Source organism: Marmota flaviventris, chromosome 7 (genome assembly GCF_047511675.1).
Source record: "Marmota flaviventris isolate mMarFla1 chromosome 7, mMarFla1.hap1, whole genome shotgun sequence".
Taxonomy (NCBI): domain Eukaryota; kingdom Metazoa; phylum Chordata; class Mammalia; order Rodentia; family Sciuridae; genus Marmota; species Marmota flaviventris.
The window spans coordinates 141,480,168-141,505,626 of record NC_092504.1 but is presented as its reverse complement, the minus strand read 5'-3'; the positions used below and the strand labels follow the sequence as shown (position 1 = coordinate 141,505,626).

At 38.4% G+C, this 25,459-nt stretch overlaps 1 protein-coding gene across 2 annotated transcripts in view; it reads right to left on the bottom strand.

Moving 5' to 3' along the window:
• Afg2a (AFG2 AAA ATPase homolog A) overlaps positions 1 to 25,459 on the bottom strand; it is a 271,575-nt gene that overhangs the window by 48,532 nt on the left and 197,584 nt on the right. For both annotated transcript variants that reach the window (XM_071614708.1, XM_027955852.2), the window contains one exon: positions 11,610 to 11,774. In XM_071614708.1, the coding sequence (XP_071470809.1) occupies positions 11,610 to 11,774 (165 nt within the window). The remainder of the gene's footprint in view (positions 1 to 11,609; positions 11,775 to 25,459) is intronic.

Here is a 25,459-nt window from a genome sequence, read left to right as displayed (position 1 = left end):
ACAACATAAAGAATAAACCCTATAGTAAACTATGGACTTGAATCAATGCCAGTATTACAGAATTATTATTAATGTGGGCGCAACAACTGTAACCATGCAACATACTGATACAAAAAATAAAAATAAGTGCAATTAGGGGATGAAGTTAGAAATATATGGGAACTTTCTGTTTTGTCAACTTATTTTTCTATAAGCTTTAAACTGCTAAAAGTCTCTATATATGTAAAATTTAAACTTACATAAAATACAGTAATCCTAGCTGCTAAAGGTCTGCTGTGTAATAAGGTAGAATGAATACTCCTAATTTTTCTAGTGAGATAAATGTTTTGAAGAATTCCATACCTAACTTTCAAATTATAAAAATGCATCACTGAGAAAAACAATTCTGGTTCTTTGATAATAGAAAATAGTGTTTGTCAGATTTTGCAAACAAATTACTAGGAAAATATGATCTTAAGCTTGTATATTCTAAGTTGTTATTTATTTATTTTTTTAAAGAGGGAAACAATATCTTTATTTATTTATTTAATTTCTAAAATCTATTTATTTTTATGCGGTGTTGACAATCAAACCCAGTGCCTCACAAATGCTAGGCATGCGCTCTACCACCAAGCTATAACCCCAGCCCCAGATGGGCAGGTACGTTAACTGAATATTTTTCTTTTGAAATCCTTTATTTGCCAACTCCCATAGATAATGTATTTCCAAAAACTCTGCATATAAATCTTTAAAAAAGAAAAGTGCCCTATAAAGGGCAGAAATCAATAAATTTTATTCTTTTGCTAAGTTGTCTTTTTGATGTTTATGTGGGCAACTCCAGTTTTTTATATTTTTAATTATGAATTTCCTCTTAAATTGAGGCTTTCACAACAATATCTTTTCAGAAGCAAAGTCTTGCTATCAAAGTAAGTCTTACCTATTAAAGCAGAGCTGTCTAATGAAGTCCAGGTGAGGGGCTGTGGAGTCCTCCTTGTTATGCTCTAGGCCCTGGTCCAGATACCCCTGGGAACCCCAAGGTCTTAAAAAGTTGCAGTTTCAAACTTGCCTCTGAGATTAAGATTCTCCAGTTATGAAATCACTTACCACAGAATCTTCTGTTTTTATTACCTATACTTCGGCTTCCACCCCAAAGTCCCTGAAAAATAAGGCTCAGAAAGATATAAGCACAGTGTTCAAAATGATGGTGCATTTCTGCCATCAAGTCAATGGAATGTACTGTGCAATCTGAGTATAACAAGGTAAAAACCTAATCACACACAACAGCAAAGACTAAAATCTTTTCTGCAAATTGTACATAGTAACCCCCCAATTCAGATAGCTCTGAGCATGGCCTGATTAACTGGCTTACGGTCAAACGACTGCATCATGACTTTCTTACTGGACAACAGACTGGAACTGTGAAAAGAAAAACAATGAGAAAGAAGGTCTGGAGGAGGCTGCAGAGAAGATGAAGGTGACGAGACATACAGTGGGAAAGTAAGACAAGTGCTGTCCAGTCTCATCTTGTATAGGGTTGGTGCTGTGCCTAGATACAAAAGAAAAGCCCCTCTTCCTTTTGCTGACCCTAGTAGAGAAGATTTTCCTGTTTTCAGTACCAGAACCTCAATCTGCTGCTGTTAGGTTACCTGTTCTTGGGGTGCAACACACTGCAGGGGGATAGCCCAAATAACCATAGGAGCACTGCTTCTAGAAAGAAAAGTACTAGGAATTCTTGAAAAGGAACTTGCAGTAAAATTGTTGACCTACTAAGAATTGCCTACAATCACCTGCTTCCTGTAGGCAATTCAGGCTGAAATTAATGACTATTTATTGATAGAAATCATCTCTACCAATTACCAAACAGAAAAGCAAAATTTAACAATGACCTGAGCTACAATGACATGTGCTGTAATGGACTCTTTTGCATGTGAATTGCCATAACAAAATATAGTCACCCTTTGATATCCACAGGGGACTGGTTCTGAGACACGGAGAGATATGAAAATCTGCAGATCTTCAAGACCCTTATATAAAAGGGTCTACACCTTATATAAAATGGTGTATTATTTGCACATAAACTACAACCATCCTCCTGTATGATTTAAATAGTGTCTAGATTACTTACAGCACCTAATATGATGTAAGTTACTTTTATAGTGTATTGTTTAGGGGAAAATTCCAAGACAAAGAAGTATGCCATGTTCAGCACAGGGGGGTCTAACAACACGGTCAGCACAGGCCTCAGGGCAACTGATGCCCTAAGGAGAGCGGAGAGAGCAAGGTGTGTGAAGGGGAGGAGGCTAGAGCAGGTGTGCCCACGTACACATCATTTCATCTGTGTAGACTCAGCATAATACTTGGTGGGTGGGTGGCAAATTCAAGTTTTGCTTTTAGGAAGTCTTGGAAATTTTTTTGGGGGGAGTGGGGGTGGGCAGGAATTTCCCAACCTACAGATACAGAGGTGTGACTATACTGACAGAAATTTAGTTTTGCACAGTTCTGAAGGCTGCAATTCTGAGATCAAGATGCCAGCATGGTTAGTTGCTGGTGAGGACGTCCTGGCCTGTAGATGGCTTCCTTGGCACTGTGTCCTCTGTGTCCTTTCTTTGGTGTGGGAGCACCTGTAGAGACACTGCTCTCCCTCACTCCCGCTCCTGACAAGGCTGCCGACCCTGTGGGCTGGAATGCTCTTCTCCACTCAGTCAGCCTCCTGACCCTTTACAGATCCTATGTCCCAACAGAGTCAGAAATGATCATAGGAGCACTGCTTCTAGAGAGAAAGGGAGCTTGATTAGGAAGTCACCATATGAACTGAGGGGGACAATTCACCCCCCAGGAGACACTTCAGGTCAAGTACCACCGGGGGAAAAAGAAAGCAGTTTTCAGTTATTGGGCACTGATCTCTTTGTCTCTCTTTACTCAGCCTGTGGCTTTCTCTGTCAGATACATAAATGGGAGCAATATTCTTTGTAACTTTATTCTGAATTTTGTTTCTAAACATGAATAATATATTGATTGTCTAGAGTACTAGCTGTCACAGAAGAAAAACACCACCTTCTGGGGTTGCTAGCTTACAAGGCATGACTAGTTTATATACAGAATTACATTTAAGTGTAGTTTTGCTTTACAGTCATAAGCCAAGTTCAAGCAGTAAGTCAACTGATTCTTTAAATATTCACAAAGTTATGTTTAGGCCTTAAGATATATTTTGGAGGTCTTCAAGATTTGTCACTACTGTAGTAAAAAAATAAAAGTTCAAAATAAAACAGATCATGATATATATTTGATGCCCTTGGATATATACAAATTATTATAATAAGATCTTTTGACCATTACATTTTAAAGGATTCTAGCAAATAATACAATCCTTGTGGCTCCTTGAGGATCCTTTCAAAGTGAATTAAAATATGCAAAGTGGCTATTTTTACTACAATTGAAGAATGTCTAGTCTTAACACCAAAAGTGTGCAGTTTGAAAAGAGAGAGAACAATTCATTGCACTGGAGCCTCACAATGTAAAGCAGCATGCAACACACCTGGTGTTTCTACTCCTGAAGGAGCAGGGAAGGCTTCCCACACACAGAAATGCTACTAGTGTAATATAATGTCATATTATATTATATTATTTACTAAAAATAGTCTTGCTTTTCCAGAATAAATAAAAAGAGTTAGTACAGGTTGAGCATTCCTAATTTGAAAACCCCAACTCTGAAATGCTCTGAAATCTGAGACTCAAGCTCAAAATTTTGGATTTTTGGATTAGGGAACGCTCAACCAGTAAAGTATTGCAAATATTCTACATCTAAAAATATCTGGAATTTGAAATGCTGGTCCCAGGCATTTCAGATAAGGGACCTCCAACCTGTATTAAAGACCACCAGAAATACTACTGGAAGATAAAAATAAAGAAGACAGAAAAGAAAGTACTGTGTATCAAATAACCCTTGTCACTTCTGTTTTTCAGTTTCCTTTGTGAAAGGGCACATTTAAGAACAATTTAGCCACTGCATTTGTCAGAATTTTAGTAATATTTAGGAAGTGACATCTTTCAGAACTCAGAATGACTGTCATTTGAGGATGAAAAATGGGAGCATGCCCACTGTGGCCACCATAAACTAGCAATGAGACTTGATGTCTTTGTCCTTAGCAAAGGAATTATCTTCCTTACCTAAATGCTGGGTCCACACTGCTCTTTCTTTTAATCTAAAAGAAAGGGCACTGCAACTCAGTATGCTTATTCGCTAAACAATTATTTTAGAAGAATTAGAAACTTTCAATTTTTTAAAAAATATTTATTTCTCAGTTGTATTTGGACACAATACCTTTATTTTATTTGTTTTTATGAGTTGTTGAGGATCTAACCCAGGGCCTCACAAGTGCTAGGCAAGTGCTCTACCACTGAGCCACAACCCCAGCCTGAAACTTTCAATTTTTAAAAGTTGATAGATTCAATAATTTTTTAAATAAATGAGATTTATGTAAAAAGAAAATAAAATTAAGCTATAAAAGAAAAAGTAGGAATTACTTAAAATGCTGAAGTAGGGATAATATACAGATGGTTTGCAAATAAACACTGGCTTTACGTTAAAAGTAAAAAACTAGCATGTCTTTAAACAAGGAAAAATTAAAAACAGGGACTAGATTTGCTAATCATAAAAATACAACAAAGGTGTTTATTGAGCATTTATTATGTGCATCTGAGATAAGTACCTTACTTAACTGTTTCACCTAACTGGACAACAGCTCTATGAAGGAGAGACCTTTTCTACCCACAATTATAGATGAAGAAACAGCTCACATGGCTAGGAAATGGGCAAGCTTGGCTGGATTTAGATCTTTCTCATTCCATAATCATAATGCACTTTCACAAAGTAAAAAAAATTCTTAGAAAAACAGGAAGTTTTCACATATATTGGTGCATACTCTTCATATATATAGATAGATTTAAATTATTATTGGCAATTAGCTTTCCAGAACCTCAGATGACCAACAGAGATATCTATCTCCATCGGAATCTATACTACATAACAACACACTTCACAAAATCTTTTTTAAAAATCATATGTTCCTCCTCAAGTTAATATTATATCATTATATCATTCTTCTTTAAGATGGAGAAACACACATTATTTTATACAAGAATTTTGGAGTTGGGCTGGGGTTGTGGCTCAGTGGTACAGCACTTGCCTAGTATATGTGAGGCACTGGGTTTGATCCTCAGCACCACATTAAATAAATAAGTAAATAAAATAAAGTTAAAAAAAAAGAATTTTGGAGAACTAGTGGGAAGTAACAGACTGACGGAGATTCAGAAAAGAATAAATAAGATGGACTATTAAATGTTGAAATCAGCATTACCACAGGCTTAAGTAATTTTCCATAGACATATTCACCTTGGCTGCCAGCCTTGGGAACTAGATTATCAGGTAGGTCCTGACTAACTTGTTGCCTAGACATAACTGCTTCTCTATAAAGGGGTTTCCATATTTATTTGGTTATAAAATGATCTATTAAGTCTGCTGCTAGCAAATTTCATTCAGCAGCCACTTCCTTTCTGACTAATGCTTTTGTAAGCAGACAGCAGTCTTAACCCCTGCCAAGGAGTCGGCAGTACAGGTATGGCAGCTTGGGGTGTTCTGGAGGATGATCTGCTGTGGTGTGGACATCTATCTCACATAGTCTTAGGTAGGCTGAATTCATGTGCAGGTAGGCTGAATTCATGTGCTTTTATTGCCAATTTAAGTAGAAGCTGAAGTTTAGAATCTCTGCACTGAAAGAATGTTTAAAAAACTCTAAGTTATAACTAAAATCACTGTAACTGTAATGATCAGTTACTTTGCCAACAAAGAGAATTCAAGAAAAACTTTGGCTTCTGTACATTTCTTTTTTTCTGAGTGCCTCTGAAACCATAAATATTGAATATGATGAGCATCCGTTCTTAAAGAAGCTGAAAAGCAGAACTGCCAAATGACTTAGGACCAAAAATGTGTGTGTGTGTGTGTGTGTGTGTAAGTGTGTGTGATATCACTACACTTTGGAATCTCTGAGCAGGTAAAACATTTATTTCTGTGCAGTGAAAAACTGTTAAGTTTGCTAAGGAGAATTTCATTAAAAACCAAGTTGTATGCACTGCTGGTTATCCTAAGTTCCCAGTCCTCTGATGCCATGATTAGGATCTGTAGGCAACAGAAGCCAAGTTTTAGAGGCACTGACTAAGATGCCAAGGCCCCAGGTTTCTAGAAGTACCATAAGATACGCATGACCATATTAAATACCTTGGAGTTCCAACTTCTACGGGGTTTCCTATACAATGAATCTAATCTATGATGGGTATGTCATCACACAGATTTTTAACACTTGAAAGGACCATAGAGACCTTTTTTCTACTGTTATTAAAAGATGAGAATGTGATCTGTAGAAATGATAAATGGTTAGGCCAAATTTGTGTTGTAGTAAATGGCCAAGATGGGTCTTGGCTTTTACTAAGTTTCTTCATTTAGCAAGTAGATGACAAGGTACTAGAGAGGAGGAAAGGGAAGGGGTGGTGGCTGATGAGTTAAGTCTTAAAAATCTACTTTTAGTAAATGTTGATCTCTGCTGTGAAGTCTCTTTTCAAAGTTCATTTACAACAGGACAGACATACTTTATCCACTGAACAAAGCTGCTGGGAAAAGGTCTTTGTCCTAGGAGTTTCTATCCAAAATTATGTTATATAATGTGGCTCAGAAGACATAATCCACTTGACTTTTAATAATCTGGCAATTCATATAGGTGCTATGCCTCATTGGAGGTTCAAAGTGCTAATATTGCACAAACGACATCTTCAATATTCAAGGGCTCAGAAGACAAGTTATTAAACTCAGAGTGTAGTTTATGTATTTGAGACGTAAAATATACATCTGTGTATTCCATGGACATGTATCAGCTCTATGTGAGGCAGTGTGCTACGTAATGTGATACAAACATGGATAAGACCAAAATCCAAGGGCCCTTTACAGAGGTGAAGGCTGTGCCTGCACCTTTAACCCTGGCTCTTGTGACTCCCTTCTTTATCTGGCAATACCACACATGCCTAGATCATGCCACATGAACAGAATGTGGTTGTTGATGTGTCTTTCCCTCTAAATCACAAGTCTTGTACACAATACCTGGGGAATGAAATAAATAATAATAGTAAAACCAAAACCAAAACCAAAATCAAAGTTCCTAAATTCAAATCGCTTATGCATTTTGGGGAAGATGGAAAGAAGGTAGGTAGAGGCAAGCATTGTAAAGAGAAGTTTTATACAAAGGAGTAAAGACTTTTGCATCTGCTGTTCAGTTTGCTAAGCCACTCCCTACAAGAACAGGCAGATCTTCACAAGAGGTTTGGAGAGGTCAAAGGGAATGACACAGTGGTTTCAGAGACTCACTGTCAACTCAGACCATGCACAGGTCACCAAGAATCTTCAGGAGGAACAGAAAGATCTGGATCTTGGTGGGACTGCAGACAAATCAAGTGCTCTTGCTTACAGCCATTTCTTTTGCTAGGTCACTGTCCCCACAGAGTTAGTGCGCTCAGCATAGATGGTGTATAAGAAACGGCAATTTACACTAAAAGTGCCATTTTAGTGAACGTTAAGGCCAAGATTTTTGGTTGGTAAAGTACATCAGAACCAACACATGTAGGAACTACCCTGTGCAGGAATATCCACTGGTATGAGACCTTGTTTCTGCAGAGAGAAGGTCTGGGAAGACAAGGCAGTTGTTCACACCACAATTACCATGAGGGGAAATGCATTAAGAGCCAAGGAAGCCAAACAGAGACAAGCATAAAGTGTCAGGAAGGAAATGCCACTCCTGCGTCGAGTGGTTGTGAAGGTTTACTGACAAAGTTGTGATTTCAGAAGGTTGCTTACTTAAGTATTTTGCAATTCTGAGGTCAAATTCAGAATTTTAGGATAAAATTTCCTCAAGAAAGAGGAAGAAGATAACAAAGAAATCTCAAACATGAATAGAAGACCAGTTGGCTAGAGCAGGCTTCCACAGGACAGCTTGTCCTTAGATGCAAAAGGTGGTTGCAGGCAGGTTACCACACAGGGTGGAGGCTCTGCCTCATATGGGAAGGGACACTGCAACCCGCTACTCTGTACTATAGCTGGTAAGAGCCTGAGACGACACCAAAGGGTGCCCTGTCCTGCTGCTGAGTCCCAATTCCCATCTCAGCTGTGCTATCAGACTCGTCAAATGAACAGCAGATCTGTTCCAGACCCTAACACGTGGGTTCTGATTTCTCGGCTGGGGAACATGTACGAACACAAGAGAAGCTGCGAAGGAAGAGCATAGACATTCTAAGTGGCTCTAATTGCTCCTGTTTTTATTGTGTGGGAGGAAAAAAGATGTCAGAAGGAACGTTAATCAGCAAGATAGAAAAGCAATTCAAGGCTCTCCTTGTAATAGCTCCAAGAGCTCAGGCACGGTGAAGACAGTCTTTCCTTAGATCATGAGGCACCAGGAGATGAGTTTTTGATGTCAAGCTGGCATGAAGACTTTAGGCTATCATTAAACCTAGGAAGGCAGAGACTACTGAGCAGAACTCAAGACAAGACAGTCATTCTAATATTAAAATAAGGATTAAAAAAAACTAAGTTTTAAAAAAACATGAATTTTTTAACATTTGGTGTGAAACGTGTTTAATAAATCTCTTTAAAAAAACTTTTTACAGCTAGATTTATAATACTATTCTAAGAACACTATATTAAGCAAATTTTTATATTTTAAAGGAAAGAATAAGAAAAACAATTATCATTTAGCTTTCAGATAAATGATTTATCTGGTTATTGAGGTAATGCAAAACATATTGCCACCTTGTAGCAACATTATCTAACATCTTGGTGGGAAATAGAAATATAAAACAGGTGAGAAGAAAAAGGGCGAAGGGGAAAAACACTAGGAGGTACTCTTCACACAGGCATTGTTGCTTGGTGATTTTACATTTGTTATCTCACTACACGACCTTGAAACAATTTCACATAAAGACTTTACAAATTAGAAATCCAAGGTTCAAAGAAATTAAATAAAGAAAGAAAAGAGCTCAGATCCTCTGACCCCTGCCAGCTTCTCCAGCATTTGTTAAACATGTGCTGAAGGACATGGCCTTGGCCTGGGAAGGACAGAAATTAGTCACAACAGAGTTGCAATGCACTGAGTCTACAGAGTCAGGTGCCTGAGACTCTGGCTCTAAATTCATTTCACTGTTAAAAAAACAAACACACACACACACACACACATGCACACACACCCCTCAAACCTAATTAATTTTGGCTTTAAAACTTTATAGCTCTACTTTTGTTCCAATTAAAAGACAGAGGAAAAAAAGTGAGACATTTTGTCCTGAATTTCCTATTGACCAATTTTAAATCCTTAAAAAAAATAAAAGTTCTCCTCAAATACTTATGTGAACCTCCTAAATATTTAGAGTAACATCAACAACAAAAGTAAATTGAAAACCCAGGTGAAACAAACCTGTCTTTTCCAGACTAAGAACCACAGAACTACTAAGATGTAGTTCTGAGATAACATTTCTATGAAGTTGTAAATTATGAACAGGACCACAGCGCAATCTCCTCCCTTGCCTGAGCACTGTGGGATGCAGACATTTAAATCAAGGAAGGACAGAATTTGTTCTGCTTCTCCTGTGACTATTTTTAGAAGATTTGATATAAAAATTAATCATAAATGCCCTTATATTTTAGACTGAATAAGACATGTACCACATAAGAACCAGCAAGCTGCTACAACTGCTGGCACTGAGTGAGTGTTTTCTTTTAAGCCAGACAGAATCTCACTGGCTTTACTTTCTGTTTTGTATCAGTGTTGCTACTTGAATTACTTCAAAGTGAGAAGGTGCATCTGCTGTCCCACGTCACTCAAGCAAAAAATGTATGGCTTCTTCTTGTTGTTTGTTTCCTATAAACTGTCATATTATATATATGAAGCCTGCCCTTAAGATTCACATCCAAACTGAATTTTATAATTGCTGGAGTAGTCAATTTTATGTTCATCTTAACTTTATAAATGGTCATGGAAGATACTGTTTCATGAAGATACTGTTTCAGACAGAACTTAAATGTAAGTGCACGCCAACTGCTTTTCAAGCTACTTTCCACATGGCTCCCAAACCCAGTGTTGTTGAAAAACTTAATTAATAAGAAGGAGAATAAAATTCCATAATTCATAACATAAAAACATGAGTAGATGCGAGACTGATTTTGGATGTTTCTATTAGCTACACTGCATGATACATGAAAGTCAACTCTACATAGAAATTTACCTATGGTACCACTTATGATCTGTGACATGTAAATCTCTTTAGTTTTTACAGAAAATGGGTAAAAACAGCAAACAAAATAGGATGTACAGTCCCAGCCTACTGGATTATTCAGAATAGAAAAAAGAATCTATAATATCTTCCTTAAAAAATACTAACTTTGCAGTATGACTCCACCAGTGGTATTCACATGCTATTTCTGTGTGAGGTATATAGTATGTCTTTTTTTTTTTTTTAAGAGAAAAGAGAGAAGAGAGAAGAGAGAGAGAGAATTTTTTTAATATTTACTTTTCAGTTTTCGGTGGACCCGACATCTTTATTTTATTTTTATGTGGTGCTGAGGATCGAACCCAGCGCCCCGCGCATGCCAGGTGAGTGCGTTACTGCTTGAGCCACATCCCCAGCCCAACAGTATGTCCTTTTGTTAAGAATTCAGTAGAAGCTGAACATGGTGACGTATGCCTGCAATCCCAGCTACCTGAGAGGCTGAGGCAGGAGGATCACAAGTTTGAGGATGGCCTTAGTAACTCAGTAAGACACTGTCTCAAAATAAAATAAAAATGGATGGGGAAGTAGCTCAGTGATAGAGCATTTGCCTATCATGTGCAAAACCCTGGGTTCAATCCCCAGTAGGTTGTACTATCATTCCCATTTGACAGGTTAAAATAAATAAATAATAAAAGTTCAATGAAACATGACTGGTTGGAAATAGCTGTTACTGAGAAGTTGACAGGAGAGTCGGCTTCCACTCAGGGTTCTTCCCACTATCTCACGTTACTTATCTCAAGACTACACTTTGAGAAATCACAGGAGTCAGATTAAAAAAACTTAATAGCCAAGTGCGGTGGCGCATGCCTGTAATCCCAGTGGCCCTGGAGGCTGAGGCAGGAGGGAGGATCACGAGTTCAAAGCCAGCCTCAGCAAAAAAGCAAGACGCTAAGCAACTCAATGACACCCTGTCTCTAAATAAAATGCAAAAAAAAGGGCAGGGGATGTGGCTCAGTGGTTAAGTGCCCCTGGGTTCAATCCCAGGTACCAAAAAAAACCCCCAAAACAAAACCATAACAACTGTGCTACAATACAGGCCAGGTGAAGCACAATGTAACTTAGTTTTCCTGTTCAAAGATTCCTTAGCACAACGTCATCTAAAGCAGTCATTAGCAAGCAACTTCATTTGCTTCATGGTCCCAAGCCACTGCTTCCCTCTCACCATTTCTTCCCCAGTGCTGGGGGACAAACTTGGCCTCTTCCATTAGAAGCACATGGTTTGTCACCGGGCTATAGTCCCAACCACAAAGGTACTTTGAAAGAAGTTATCTTACCTCTGCTCCTGAGTATGTATGGGTTTGCAGGATGAGTTCATCCAAGTCAACCTCATTACTGATTGGCATAGCGTGAAACTGCAGGTTGAATATTTCCCTTCTTGTTGCTGCATCTGGTAAAGGCACATAGATGATTCTATCAATTCGTCCAGGCCGCATTAAAGCCTAGAGAGAAGGGAGAGCAGTAAAGATTAACTAGCTCAGAACCCACATTCCACATCAAGGCATCCGGGAAAGGGTATGCCCAGCATCTCATGAATAACCCATTGTTATCCAGAACTGGCAAATAACACAAGCACTAGGGATACTAATAATCTATTTCAAATTTACAAATAATGTCTGGAGCATTCCTGAAAATAGAAAAATCAGTATTTCTGGAAGGCTTTCTGTTTCTCATCAATTGTTAGTGAGTAAAAAGTCACTCTCTTAGAAAAGTGGCATATGTTTTGCATTCATTATATCAAAAGGAATTTTTCATAACTTCCTTTAGTAACTCCCCTCCCCTTCAGTACCAGAAATTAAACACAGAGGTGCTCTACCATTGAGTTATATCCCTTTTTCATTTTTTAAAAATCTGAGACAAGAGTCTAACTAAGTCACCCAAGCTGGTCTCAAAATAGCAATCCTCCTGCTTCAGCTTCCTGAGTAGTTGGGATTATAAGTGTGTGGGACAATAACTGGCTCATTCAATAACTATTTTTTTTGGAGGGGGGGCAGTGCTAGGTATTGAACTCAGGGGTGCTTTACCACTGAGCTACATTCTCGGTCCTTTGTATTTTTTATTTTAAAGCCACTGCACCAGCTGTCTTCAATAACTCTTAAATATGCACAAGCTGTTAGCTAATTCAGTAATACAAATAGCACAGCTCTGATAGAAGAATGCCTAGAGTTGAATCTGCCAATTGAACTTTCCTGACATTTCACTGGAGACTAATGCCTCAATAACCTTATGAATAATGAACTTACTTATTCGGAAGAATTTACTGAGCATGTGTTACTCACCAAACAGTTCTGATAGTAGAAAAAAGTATGAATAAGATAGATAAGATAAATTGTGGGAATGGTTACACATATCTATGACTATATTAAAAACCAATGAGGGACATATTTTAAATGAATTGATTTTGTGGTATTTATTTATTTACTGGGGATTATTTTTTATTTTGAGACAGGGCCTTGCTAAGGTGCTGAAGCTGGCCTTGAACTTGTGATCCTCCTGCCTCAGCCTCCTGAGCTGATGGGATTACATAGATGTGTGCTATTCTCACCAAGCTATAGTTTGTGATTTATATCTCAGTGAAGCTGGTAAAAAAAGAGAAATGGGTTGGAAAGGGGTGTATGTGTGTGGTATGTGCATCCATCCCTTGAGGGAGTGGGTAGCTTTAGTTGGAGAAGAGAGTCTTTCTGAGGCAGAAAGGAGTTAACCATACGAGGATCTACTGGAAAGTATTCAAGGTAGAAGGAACATCATGTGCTAAGGCAAGAATAACTGGCATGTTTTATGGAAAGAAAAAAAAAACATGGCATAATGAATACTAAGAAGAGAGGCAGGAATTGAGGTCAGAAAGTGTTATGAGTAGCTCTTAAGGCCCAATAGTTAGTATAAAAAGGAAGCCATGGGGCTGGGGCTGGGGCTCAGCGGTAGCACACTTGCCTGGCATGTGTGAGGCACTGGGTTCGATTCTCAGCACCATGTATAAATAAAATAAAGGTGAAGCAACAAATATCTATATTTGTAGGTGTGTATATGTGTATGTGTGTATTTATAGTTTTATATAAAAAAGGAAGCTACCAGAAAGCTTTAGGTAGAAAAGTGAAAGGATACAACTTATATTCAAAGGTTGTTCTGGTGAAAGAATATCAAAATTAATCTATATGTATAATTCTAGAACAGCACACCCAACAACCTCAGGACATACGTTCCTTTCAAGGGCACTTGGTAAATTCACCAAGATAACCCATATTATGACCCTTGGCACTTGATGTTCCTTCTACCTTGGACGCTTTCCAGCAGATCCTTGGGTGGTTAACTCCTTGGGGTATCTGCCTAAGTTTCTCCGCAGAAAGACTCTCTTCTCCAACTAAAGCTGTCCATTCCTCAAATGTTTTGAAAAATTGAACTGAATTCATTAAACCACTGAACTGGCTATGCCGACTTTCCCATCAAGAACCTCTAAGTCCAGGTACTTTCACTTCTGAATTTAACACTGAAATCCTATAACCACTTCAGAACACTGAGAAGAGAATACTTCTCAGTTGTTTTATAAGGTTAGTATATTAACTCCAAAACCTGGCAAAGATATTGCAAAAGCTGAAAATTACAGATGAATGATTCTTGGGATAATATAGATTACAAAACCTTTTAAAAAAACTGGCAAAATAATCTAACAATATTTTAAAAATCCTCTTTAAAAGATTCACTCACAATGAAAAGTTCTCAGCAAACTATGGGTAGAAGGGGACTTCTTTAATATAGTAAGTGGTATCTATTGAAAAACCTATAGCCAGCACATATTTAATGTTGAAATATTCAACTTTATTTTTTTAACATCAGATCAAGAAATTCTAATAGATGTACCAGATTTGGCAATCAGAAAAAAAGAGCGAGGGATATAAAACATGGAGTGTGAAAAAGTAATATTCTTCATTTGTAGGAAAACACTGTTCATATAGAAATCCTAAGGAATCAATAAATGACTACTAGCAAGACCACATGATACAAGCATAATATTTTAATCAACTGTTTGTTTGATCAATTTTATGGAAATACATTAATAAGAGTAAAACAAACAACTTGGGAATAAAATTAACCAAAGAATTCTCTTCTAAAAAATATGAAACACTCTTCAGAGAAAGTAAAGACAACCTAAATGGAGAAATACACCATGTTCATGGAGTGGGATGCTCAACAGCAAGAGATGAAGTCTCCTCAAATTTATCTATAGATTTAAAAGAAATGTGGCAAGCTTACTACTATGACTATCAATAGTGAGCATAACTTGTGAAAGGACAAAGTTGAAGGACTCACACTATTTGACTTCAAAATTTCTAATGCTAGAGACAAGACTGTGCGAACAGTATCCTGAGAATAAAATCACAGGTAATTAAAAAATACAGAAATCCATACTGATTTTGATTTTTTAAGCACGCAATAACTGTTTTAGAAAACGATACCAGAAAGAAAAAAGTTAGCTGTGACATTACACTCATACTACATTAAAAATTAACCCAAAATGGTTCATAAATCTCAATGAATTAAGCACTAAAACTATAGTTTTTATAAAGAAAAAAAATCATCTTATTATTATTAAATAATTTAAAAAAACCTAACAGAAAGTAGGCAAAAAATGTGAATGAATACCTCAGAAAGGAAGCTATTATTGGTTGGCAAGTAAACACATGAAAATATATTCAACATAATTAGCCACTGGATCAATGCAAATTTGAATCATAGTGAAATATCACTATTACCATAAGAATAACTTAAATTAATGACACTGGTAATACCAAAGATTAATCTAGAATATGGGCCAACTAGAACTTTTATACGTGGCTAATGGGAATATAAAACAGTATAACCACTTTGAAAAACTATTTACAGTTTCTTAAAAAGGGAAACATACCCGACCATAATGACTGAAGTATTCCATTCCTGGATATTTATCTGAGAGGATCAAATACCTATATCCATACAAACTTGTACATGGGTGTTCATAACAGCCTTATAACAGTAGCTGAAAACTGTCAACAATTCAATGTCTAATTTATAGGTGTACACACAAAATATATAATGGAATATTATTAAAACAATAAAAAGGAACAAAATATTGAAACAATAATATGTAAATCTTAAAAATCACTGTCTGGAATAAAAAAAAACCTGACATAAAAGAGCACAAACTATATAATAATTACACTTACATAAAATATTAAGAAAAACTAACACACTCTGTACTAACAAAAAAAGAACAGTAGTCACTGACTGAAGCCTGGGAGAAGCACAGAGATAGCCTGCACTAGGGCAAAAGCAATCTTTTGGGGGTGTTAGAAAGGGTCATACTTTGATTGCAGAGGTAGTTTCACAGGTTTACATTTGTTTAAATTAGATGAACTGTGTTGGCACACACCTGTAACCCAGCATCTCCAGAAGCTGAGACAGGAGGATCACAAGTTCAAGGGCAACCTAAGGAAACCCTGTCTCAGAAAACAAAGTGTGGTGCGGGGGTGGGGGGGCAGTGGTGGGGGCACGGTGGCACATGCCTGTAATCCCAGTGGCTTGGGAGGCTGAGACAGGAGGATCATGAGTTTAAAGCCAGCCTTAGCAAAAGCGAGGCACTAAGCAACTCAGTGAGACCCTGTCTCTAAATAAAATACAAAATAGGGCCGGGGATGTGGCTCAGAGATCAAGTGCCCCTGAGTTCAATCCCCAGCATGCACCCACCAAAAAAAAAAAAAAAGGTGAGGGGATGCTGGGGGTGTAGTTCAGTGGTAGAGAACCCGGGGATCAATCCTCAGTACCGAAAAAAACCCCAAACAAATTGAATCCTGCACATGAATTGATGTAATTTATTATATGCAAATTATAATTAAACAATGTTGATTTAAAAAAGTAAAAAGTCTTACATTTGTTAGATTCTCAATATTTACAAATCAATAAATTTAATGGCAGATTACTTATTCAACAAATTGTAACATCAACTTCTATGATTTTTCCATGAATATAGGACAGTCATTTCAATCCAATAACCAAACCTGTTTTTGTTTCACATGATAATGCCTAGAGTTCTAAACAGATTGCTAGGACTCAGGGTTTAACTACCTTCCTATATCATATCAGTGTTTCACAAACTATTCCAATGAGTGTTAACAGGTGCAATGAGAAAAGGGTTTTCTAGTTGAACAAGTTTGGGAAACATTGCGTAGAAATAAAATTAAAGGTTTATGTAAATTTCTGTATGCAGGACTTTTTCTAGCCTATTGCATACTAAAAATCTCCAAAAAAGGCTATAGTGGCATGTAGGAATTTGACCTCAAATTCTTAATTTTTAATCATAGAACATCTCAAAAGCTGATATTTCATTTCCACTTTGGAAAATGCTATTTTCAAAACATCTGGAATACAGAATATATAAAATACTTTCTTTTCACATGGTATCTCATTTAATATTTCTCCAAATTCTGGGAATTAGGTATTGTTATACTTCTATTATATACAAAAAAATGAAGCCCAATATCATATAAAAATTGCAGAAATTAGGCTGAAATCTGGGGTTTCTGAATGTTGAATCAGTCCTTTTTCTTTTACCATCATGTCAGTAGAATATCATACTCATTATCAACGGCCAAATAAACAAACATTCTCATTCTGAAATGAGATACAGATTAAAAAAAAAAGAAGAAGAAGAAAAAGAAAAAGAAAAAAAAAGTGCCAGGTCCTGTTTTAGTTGCTGGGGATGCAAGTGTAAGTAGCGTGGCTCTTTTTCTTGAAGTTACTCTTTTTGCCTTCTGAAAAAAACTGAAATTCAATGCATTTTAGAATGTCTTTTCTAATAGCTGAAAGAACGCACAGTAAAGGACACACATCGGACATGTCTGCTAGTCAATGGGCCACTTGACACACGTCTCTGCTCTCCTCCCAGCTGGAACTGTCGCTGGGCTGTGGAGGCTGAGCACACCTAAATGACTGTCTGGGCCAACAGCCAGCCAGGCTTTTCCTGGCCTGATCTTGTAAATGAAAATTATGATTAAAACATAGTAGAAAAGAGCCTTGCTTCCTGTTGAACCCAGAATAAGTGAACACACTTCCTAGGATTTCTTAAAATTACTGTTCTGGGGCATCAGGGCGAAAGAATGCAATTCAGAATGATGGAGTGTTGCGTTACTTTAAAATAATCATATGAAAATACAGTGAAAAAGCAAGTCAAGGCTTTCTAATACTCTGAACCCTTCTGGCTCTAAGGTCATACTGGATACTGCACCTTCTTCATTAAAACAATATTAAAAAAAAAAAAAAACCAAAAACACCTCAGGGCAAGCTTCTTTTTAAAGACCTTGGGCAAGTCTCTGCACCTCTAATGGCTTCAGTTTCTTAAAGGTAGCACTTTATCCAGAGGCCTCTGTGCATCTGACAAAGATTCTCGCAAACATTACATACACATAAACTTTCTACATGATTCTGCAAGCAGTTCCAGGGATTTTACCTGGAATCAGCTGAGTAATTACTACACTGGATGACCTTTTATTTGAATCATTATTTATTTATTTTCTTTTAAAATATTTTTTAATTGTCAATGGATCTTTATTTTTATTCATTTATATGTGGTGCTGAGAAATGAACCTAGTACCTCACTCATGCTAGGCAAGTGCTCTACCACTGAGCCACAACCTCACCCCTATTTATTTGTTTTTTGTGGCAGTGGAGAAAAAGTCAGGGCCTGACCCACACTGGGCAAGTGTTCTACTATGGAGCTACAGTCAACTCTAGATGATCTTTTAAATGGGCCTTCCAGCCCCCAATTCTAGATGTCCACAGAGCATCCCCTGCTTTTCTTGCCCAATGAAATGCCCCACAGCTTACATTATGTGGTCGTTACCAAAAACACATCAGTTACAAGGACAACCTTCTTTTCTTCTTCTGACCTTGTAAGGACTTGAAACATTACTTCTTATGAAAGACGCTTCCCCTTCCAGCCCTACACCATGGTCACAGGGCTGCCTTTTCGTTTTCATAAATTCTAAAATTCAATAATTACAGGTTCATATTCTGTCAGATGATCAAATCTAATTTAATCAGAACAGAATGCTTATTCTGATCAAAGCATTAGGAGAGGTGCTTTTTGGGGGCCCCAGACTCCCACCGATTGAACATCAGACATGATCCAGGGAGTGCTTCCTGCAGCACAGAGCAGAGCAGGGAACCTCTGCCTGTCAGTGAACTCTCTTAGTGGACCATGACTCATGGGGAAAACCTTTCCAGAAACCAGGCAGAGCTGGGTCCTTGGTGACAGCTCTGATTTATTTCCAAGAAGCTCTGGATTTATTCTAGGCACCTTTCTCTTCCTCTAAATCCAACTGATTCACAGGCGTGGTTAATGCTACCTCTTAAGTCTCTCTTGAAACTGTCATTTCTCTCAATCTTCTTTATTGTCCATTGGTGTGTTTGTTAATAGTCTGTCTTTCCCAATAGACTGAAGGCTGAATGTGATGGGGCAGGAATCCCATTCATTTTGCTCAATGCTGGAAGCTCCCACAGCATCTAAGAGGTGTTCAATAAAAGTTTATTGTGGGAAGTCATGCCACTATAACCACTTGTCCAAATGTCGTGAATCCTGCAGCGATCTCTTCATCCATACCACTGCTAAACTTATGGCTCCAATTGCAAATGCCATAGCTTCCTGTCTTCTAGCCATCTAATCATACTTCAAGCCTGGCATTACCCGCCTCCACAGTTCAGTTCCACCTCTCCTACCTCATCTGCAGCTCCCTTTCCTTTCTCCATCTGGGGCTCCAGTCAGCCAAACACACTGTCTTCTGCCTGTCTGCCCACCCTCACACCCACGCTCCTCCCTTAGAAAGATGCTTTACCTTTGTGTCTGTCAGGCAGGCTTCACCTCTTGTTCAAGTCTCATCTAAGAAGTCTTCTCCTTTCTAGAAAATTCTGACTCTTCTGAGTATATGACTGGATTTTAAACTTCTAATTTGGCATACAAGGTTAAAAGCAAGGGCAGAAGAATCAGCCTAATTGGATTAAAATTCCAGCCCAATCACTTATTAGCTGTGTGTGTGGTCAAATCATTTAAACCTCTTTGGAAGCCTTGGTAAACCTTTCACAAGAAGTCGCCTGACATCTTTAAATGCAGAGTATAACTGAGTGGGCAGTAATGATACATATTTGTACTATACACACATCCTTTGTATAAGAAACTCTTTTGAGAAGTGTATACTTAAAACCATGCACAATATAATCTATGAGGAAAGAAACATTTTGTTTCTTATTTTCAAAGGCCAAAGGATTGATAATTTTATTTTCTTTGTATTTTTTTTTAAAAACATAAAACCATTATTTGTGCAGTAGGTAATGGCCAAATCTTAAAATCATTACAAATGGTTCAGAAAATGGAAATTGAGAATTTGTAAGTGTTGAGATGAATTGACTTGAGATAAGACTGACTGAAAGCAAAGAATTTTCCTGGGAGACTGAAAGGTTATATTGCAGTCACAGACCTACACTGAGAGTGGATCTGAGTTTTTTCTCATGATTCAGCTGGGGGGGTAAGGGTGGGAAACAGAACAAGCGGCTCAGAGAAGCCAGAGACTTCAGGCAGTCAGACAGCAGCTTCATCTTGACATTACTGCATGTGTCAGGAAAAAGTCAGGGAAACACTGGGCAACCTCACAAACACGGAGACAGGAAGGTAGATGAAAGATCTCCACAGGTATGATTATGTCATGTGTAGTGGATAATGTCACAGGGGTTGGTTTTTATCTCATGGCCACAGGAAATTTGGGGAGGCTTTAAATCAGGAAAGAGACAAGCTCAGTTTTCTGTTCAGGAGAGCAAACAATTCTGGCAACAGGGTGAAGGAAGCAAAGCACTGAAGGCAAGCATCCAGGGGGAAAGTCACCCAGCCCAGGCCCCAAGCCAGGATGTGAGCACCAACAGCAGGCAGGAGAGCCACTGGGGCAACCCAAGAGTGGCCCCAGAACCCAACTGCCCAGCCACGGCCACCTACTAACACACCTTCTCTTCTGGCAGGCCTCTCCCCGGTACAAAGGAAGACAAAGGTAAAACAGGATTTCCTTTAAATGGATTTATAGTTACTTGCAAAGAAAGCAAATTAAAAATCTTAATTTCACAATATGCCATGACTTCACTTTTTAACTGCTGGCAATGCTTTTTAAACACCCTTTCAGCTCACATTTTAGCTATTAAGATAATCAGTTCTACCCACAATGGAGAGAGTCAGCAGTCCTGGGTCGAGATTTCAGAACAGCTCGATTCCACACACATTTGCAGAGTATCTACTAAGGGCCAGGCACAGGATTAGGAGCTAGGGTTACAATGTTCTTTCTACTTGGAAAAATAAATTCTTTTAAAAAGAATTTCTGTATGCCAGCATCTGAACATGTATTTGTATTAAAACAAATAAATCAATCACTCTGTAGGCTATCTGTCTAATGTTGGGCTTGCTTGATTTTGTAAAAACCCGTAGCACTGTGCAAGAAAAGACTTGATGCATTTGACAGCAGGTGTTCAGGAAGAATGTGCCCTGCTAAATGGCAGCACTTGACAGCACAAAGGAGTGAGAGCGGAACAAAGACAACTTGGTGTACACACACACACACAGCTTGAGCTCTCTTTACAACATTAGATATTCCCACCCACTTCTATTTAAAGGGCCTGTTTACAAAGCAAAACAGTGTTTATCTACAACTAAACCTAATTCTTGCTCTTATAAACAGTGAATCTGCTATTTGAAAAGCTACGGAAGAAAACTGAAAACAATCAAAATTAATCTTTCAAGTATCTTTTTCTATAGGGCAAAAGAGAAGGGGAGAATTTCCTTACATATTTGCATATTTTATGATTTAAAAAAATAAATCTACAGGTTCTGAATAGGGATAGTGGGGAAGTGGTGGGGGTAGTATCAGTCCTCTCCTTACTTCTCCACCATCTCCCATTAGGGAATCCCTCCATGCCCTTTACTTCTATCCATACTAAACTCCTTGCAGTTCCCTGAAAACAGTATGTCCCTCATGCCTCTGCATCTTTACACAGGCTGGTCTGCCTGGACAGTCCTGCCTACCCCTAAGCTACATACTCCAGGCAAATTTTGGTTATTTCTTCAAATCACTTCTGCATACAAAAGAAATAGCTGTTTTCTGTATTTCTTCTGTTCACGTATGTGTGGCACATGTTACAAAATAATACAGGTTTATGTGTTCTAATGCTCACAATGGGCTGCAGGTATCCAAGGGACCTACATCTGTCCCAATTTCAAAATGTGCATCAAAACACAAGGCAATCCACCTGCAGACGATTAACACCTAGAGCAGGGAACCTACCAAGAGAAAATGAGTGAAATACCAACTACTTCCAAAAACAAGTCACTCAGAATATGAATTTCTGGGTAGCTAAGGTTTTTAACTTATTACCTACAAACCACTTGAAAAAACTTAAAATAAAAATCTTGTAACATACACTACACAGAATGGATATGGTCAACTCAAAATTCTGTTCTCCCTTCCATCACAACTACACATCATTCTGTGCTAGATGTTAAGGTGCAGGACAAACTGACACAAGCAGTGTGATAGAAGCCACAGGCTGTTGGGTGCAGAGGGTGCTATGGTGCTGGCGCCAGGCCTGCCTGCTGCACTTGGCAGTTCTGAGTGTCTCCAGACACTCGCTGCACAAGGGCATGTCACCCCCAGAACGACTGCTTTTCTTTTCCATTCCTGCCACCTTCCAACTTCTTTAAAGATTAAGATACCAAAGCACAGATAGCTATTCCTCATCAATCCCACCATCTGAGAGTACAGAGTTGCATTTATTTGCCTTAAAAAACAAAACAAAAAGAACCTCACGCTGTCCCACTCACTTCTGAGCTCTGTTGCTGTGGGTCTTGCCTGTGATTGGGCGTTCAGTGCCTTTCCTCCTCCTGTCTCTGCTGCCTTGTCCTGACTAACACACATTATGACATGGTTTTTTCTTTTTAACTACTTCATAATTCAAAGTTCTGGTCCTGTTATTTTCTAATTGAATTTTAATATAGCAGTTTTCAACACTCATGTCCAACAGCCAGAAGCAAATGAAGTTTGCAACACACTCTACCTAGTGGCTCAGTGAGGCACAGGGGAAATGAGTTCCTAGGCAGGGCTAGCAAACGACAGCCCCAGGCCAAAGGGACCCTTTGAATTTCTGGGTAGCTAAGGCACCTGATTTTTAAGCTGTACCAGCACACGGCCAGGCTCAGTCACTCCACTATTACCCAGCTTGCTCTTGCCCTCTGGTGTGAGTGAGGAGCTGCAGTGGAAAACAGATGTGGCCTACAGAGGGTGAAGTACTCACCACCCTGCCCTTTCCAGAAAGTTTCCAAGCCCTGTAGAGTGGTGGTCCTTTACTCCACTGAGCACTGCCATTACCTGGTGAATTTAAAAAACACTAGACTGCCTCAGTCTCCTCCCTCTAGAATGTTTCTTTGAACAGTACAGGTTCAGGCAAACTGCCTTCTTCAGGTGTTGGTAAGCTGCAGTCAAAGTGAAGCCATTTCTCAGGATTTCTCATACCTCGATGTGCAACTGGAACCACCTGGCTTATCTCTTCCTCTAAGATATCATGCATTAGCCCTCCCTTGGATTTATGAGGTCTGCAGGGGGAGACACTGCATGTTTAATGAGTTTGCCAGCTATAGTTCAGCCTTTGAGAGGTATGGCTTGTAGAAGTCGGTGTGAAAAGGCCTCACAGGAAAACTTGAATTCCCTGTCTTGCACCTCAGCAATGAATCAAAGCACTAAAATTACTCTTAGGCCTCAGTCTTCTCATCTGTAAAATGAGATTCTTTCTTTTTCTTGCTTACTTTATAAGTTTGCTATGAAAAGTGCTTCATTGTCAACTCTCTGTGGTCAAACTGAAGATGATAATTCTTTTGAAGATTAGGGTTAGATTATAATTTATACAGCCTCCTAAAAATTCAGAGAACATATAATAAGTAGATATCACATAATAATTGGATAATGCATATACCATAATTTTAACATGATTGCAAAAAAAAAAATCAAGTCATAACTAAGAACTGTGACAATGATTTTCTCAAGTCGAACCTAGAAAACGAAGGGTTTGTAGAAAGCTAATCTTTAAGAAAATGCTGCTCTTTTCAGCGCCTGTGTATTGCAGGGATTACATAGCAGTCCATGTGCTGGAGCACATACACAGCTACAGCCCTTTCACTGTCCAGGGGACCTCAGTTACTTGAAGATTCTTGGGTAGGCTTAGGGAAAGTGAATATCAATGAACCCCTGAAATCACAGGCCAAATTCTGTATGTAAAATTCTGTATTAACATTCTCTTTACAGGAGTCTCTTTGATTCCACAAAAGAATAGAATATATTTCCAAAAGCGGTGGAGGCCCCTGTGTTTAAGCATGAATATCCTAAGGCGCACACTATACCAACCTATATGGAAACTTTGAGGAAAAAAGCCCATTGAGAGTTATTTTGTAATGTGTCAAACATTATTTGACAGCTTTAAAATGAATTCATTTAAGATGTCTACTGATTTTTTAAAATTTTCTAGTGTTTTGTAAGCATAGTAGGTAAAAAAATTAATAATACTTTTCTCATTTTGTAGAGACAACAATATTTATAACCCCAAATTTAAAGCCTGTTAGAAGAGCCCTATTGTGCTGCCGTTAGGTGGGAGCAGCCAGGTTCCTAGCTACCCTGTAGGAATGCACTCTGTAGCCTAGGCGCTGAAAAGAGCAGTACTTTCTTACATGGCCAAGTCCAAAGAGGAGCACGGACAAGAACCAATTCACCCAGCCTCTCCAGGCACCTCATTGCACAGTCACATCTAAGCGGCTGGCCTGTCCAGAGAAACCTGGACTCCTTGCTGTGGTTACGAGGCAATGGAGAGGCTGCTCTGGACAATGATGCCAATCTGCATGTGAATTCACCATGGACTGACAGGGTTTTAGGTTTCTGACACAATATAACTCATTTAACCCACCACAGCCCTAAGCAGGCTGCTGCTGTCAGTCCCACTTCACAAGTATCAAAATCAAGGTAGAGAGAGGTTGAGTAACTTGCCCAAAGTCACACAGCTGATAAATGGGGGAGCCAGGATTGGAATCCTGGCTGTCTGGCTCTATAGTCCATATTTAACCAGTGCACCAAAGTACATGTCACACTGCAAACAGAAGCTAGGGTCCCTATTTTGTAAGTCATGAAGGTAAGAGTTTGTATCTAAATTCAAAGTAGGTGCATACCTGTAATTCTAGCAACTTGGGAGGCTGAGGCAGGAGGATCACAAGCAACTTAGCAAGACTGTTTCATAATAAAAAATAATAAGGGCAGGGGATGTGGCTCATGTTTAAGCACCCCTGGGTTCAATCCCTGGTACCAAAACAGCAACAAAGTAACAACCAAAACAAAGTAAAAGTGTTTTTTCTTCATTTGACATCAAGATCATTACAGAATCACAAGGCATTAGTATCATAAAGAAGTCTTCCATTTCCGAACTCCTACAGTGACTGTGAGGAATGTGGCCCAGAAGGGTAAAATGAACATGAAATCATTCCTGAGTGGCACAGCGTAGAATAAGTATTCTAAAATTTAACATCATAATGTGACTGAGCTACCACACACACTGAGTTTCATGTGATAATTATGCATTCCTTACAATAACACCAGAAGGAGACACACCAGTTTACAGAAAAGAAACTGAAGAATCAAGAGGCTAAGTCACTGCCAAAGGTCAGGTGGACATTAAACACTAAAGCAGGAATTTGAACTAAACTCTGACTCTACATTCTCAGGTCTGGATAACTAAACTATATATTCCATGATTCCATACTGCTACCCCAAGACCAAGTTCTAGGTAAGTTAAAATATTACTAAGGTTTTTATAAAAATCGAGGGGGAGAGGGTTGCTATAAACCAAGAAAAATAAGCCATTTTTAGTGTTACATTAATGTTTTCCTCTTGCTTTTCTTTTTCTTAATAATTGCTAAAGACCAGGAAAGTAAGTTATATGTACTTTCCTCATTTTAAGGTGGGAACTGAATAAAATAACATTTTAAGAAAAGACAACAATTATACATAAAGGAACACAGAACCTGATTCTCCTGGCA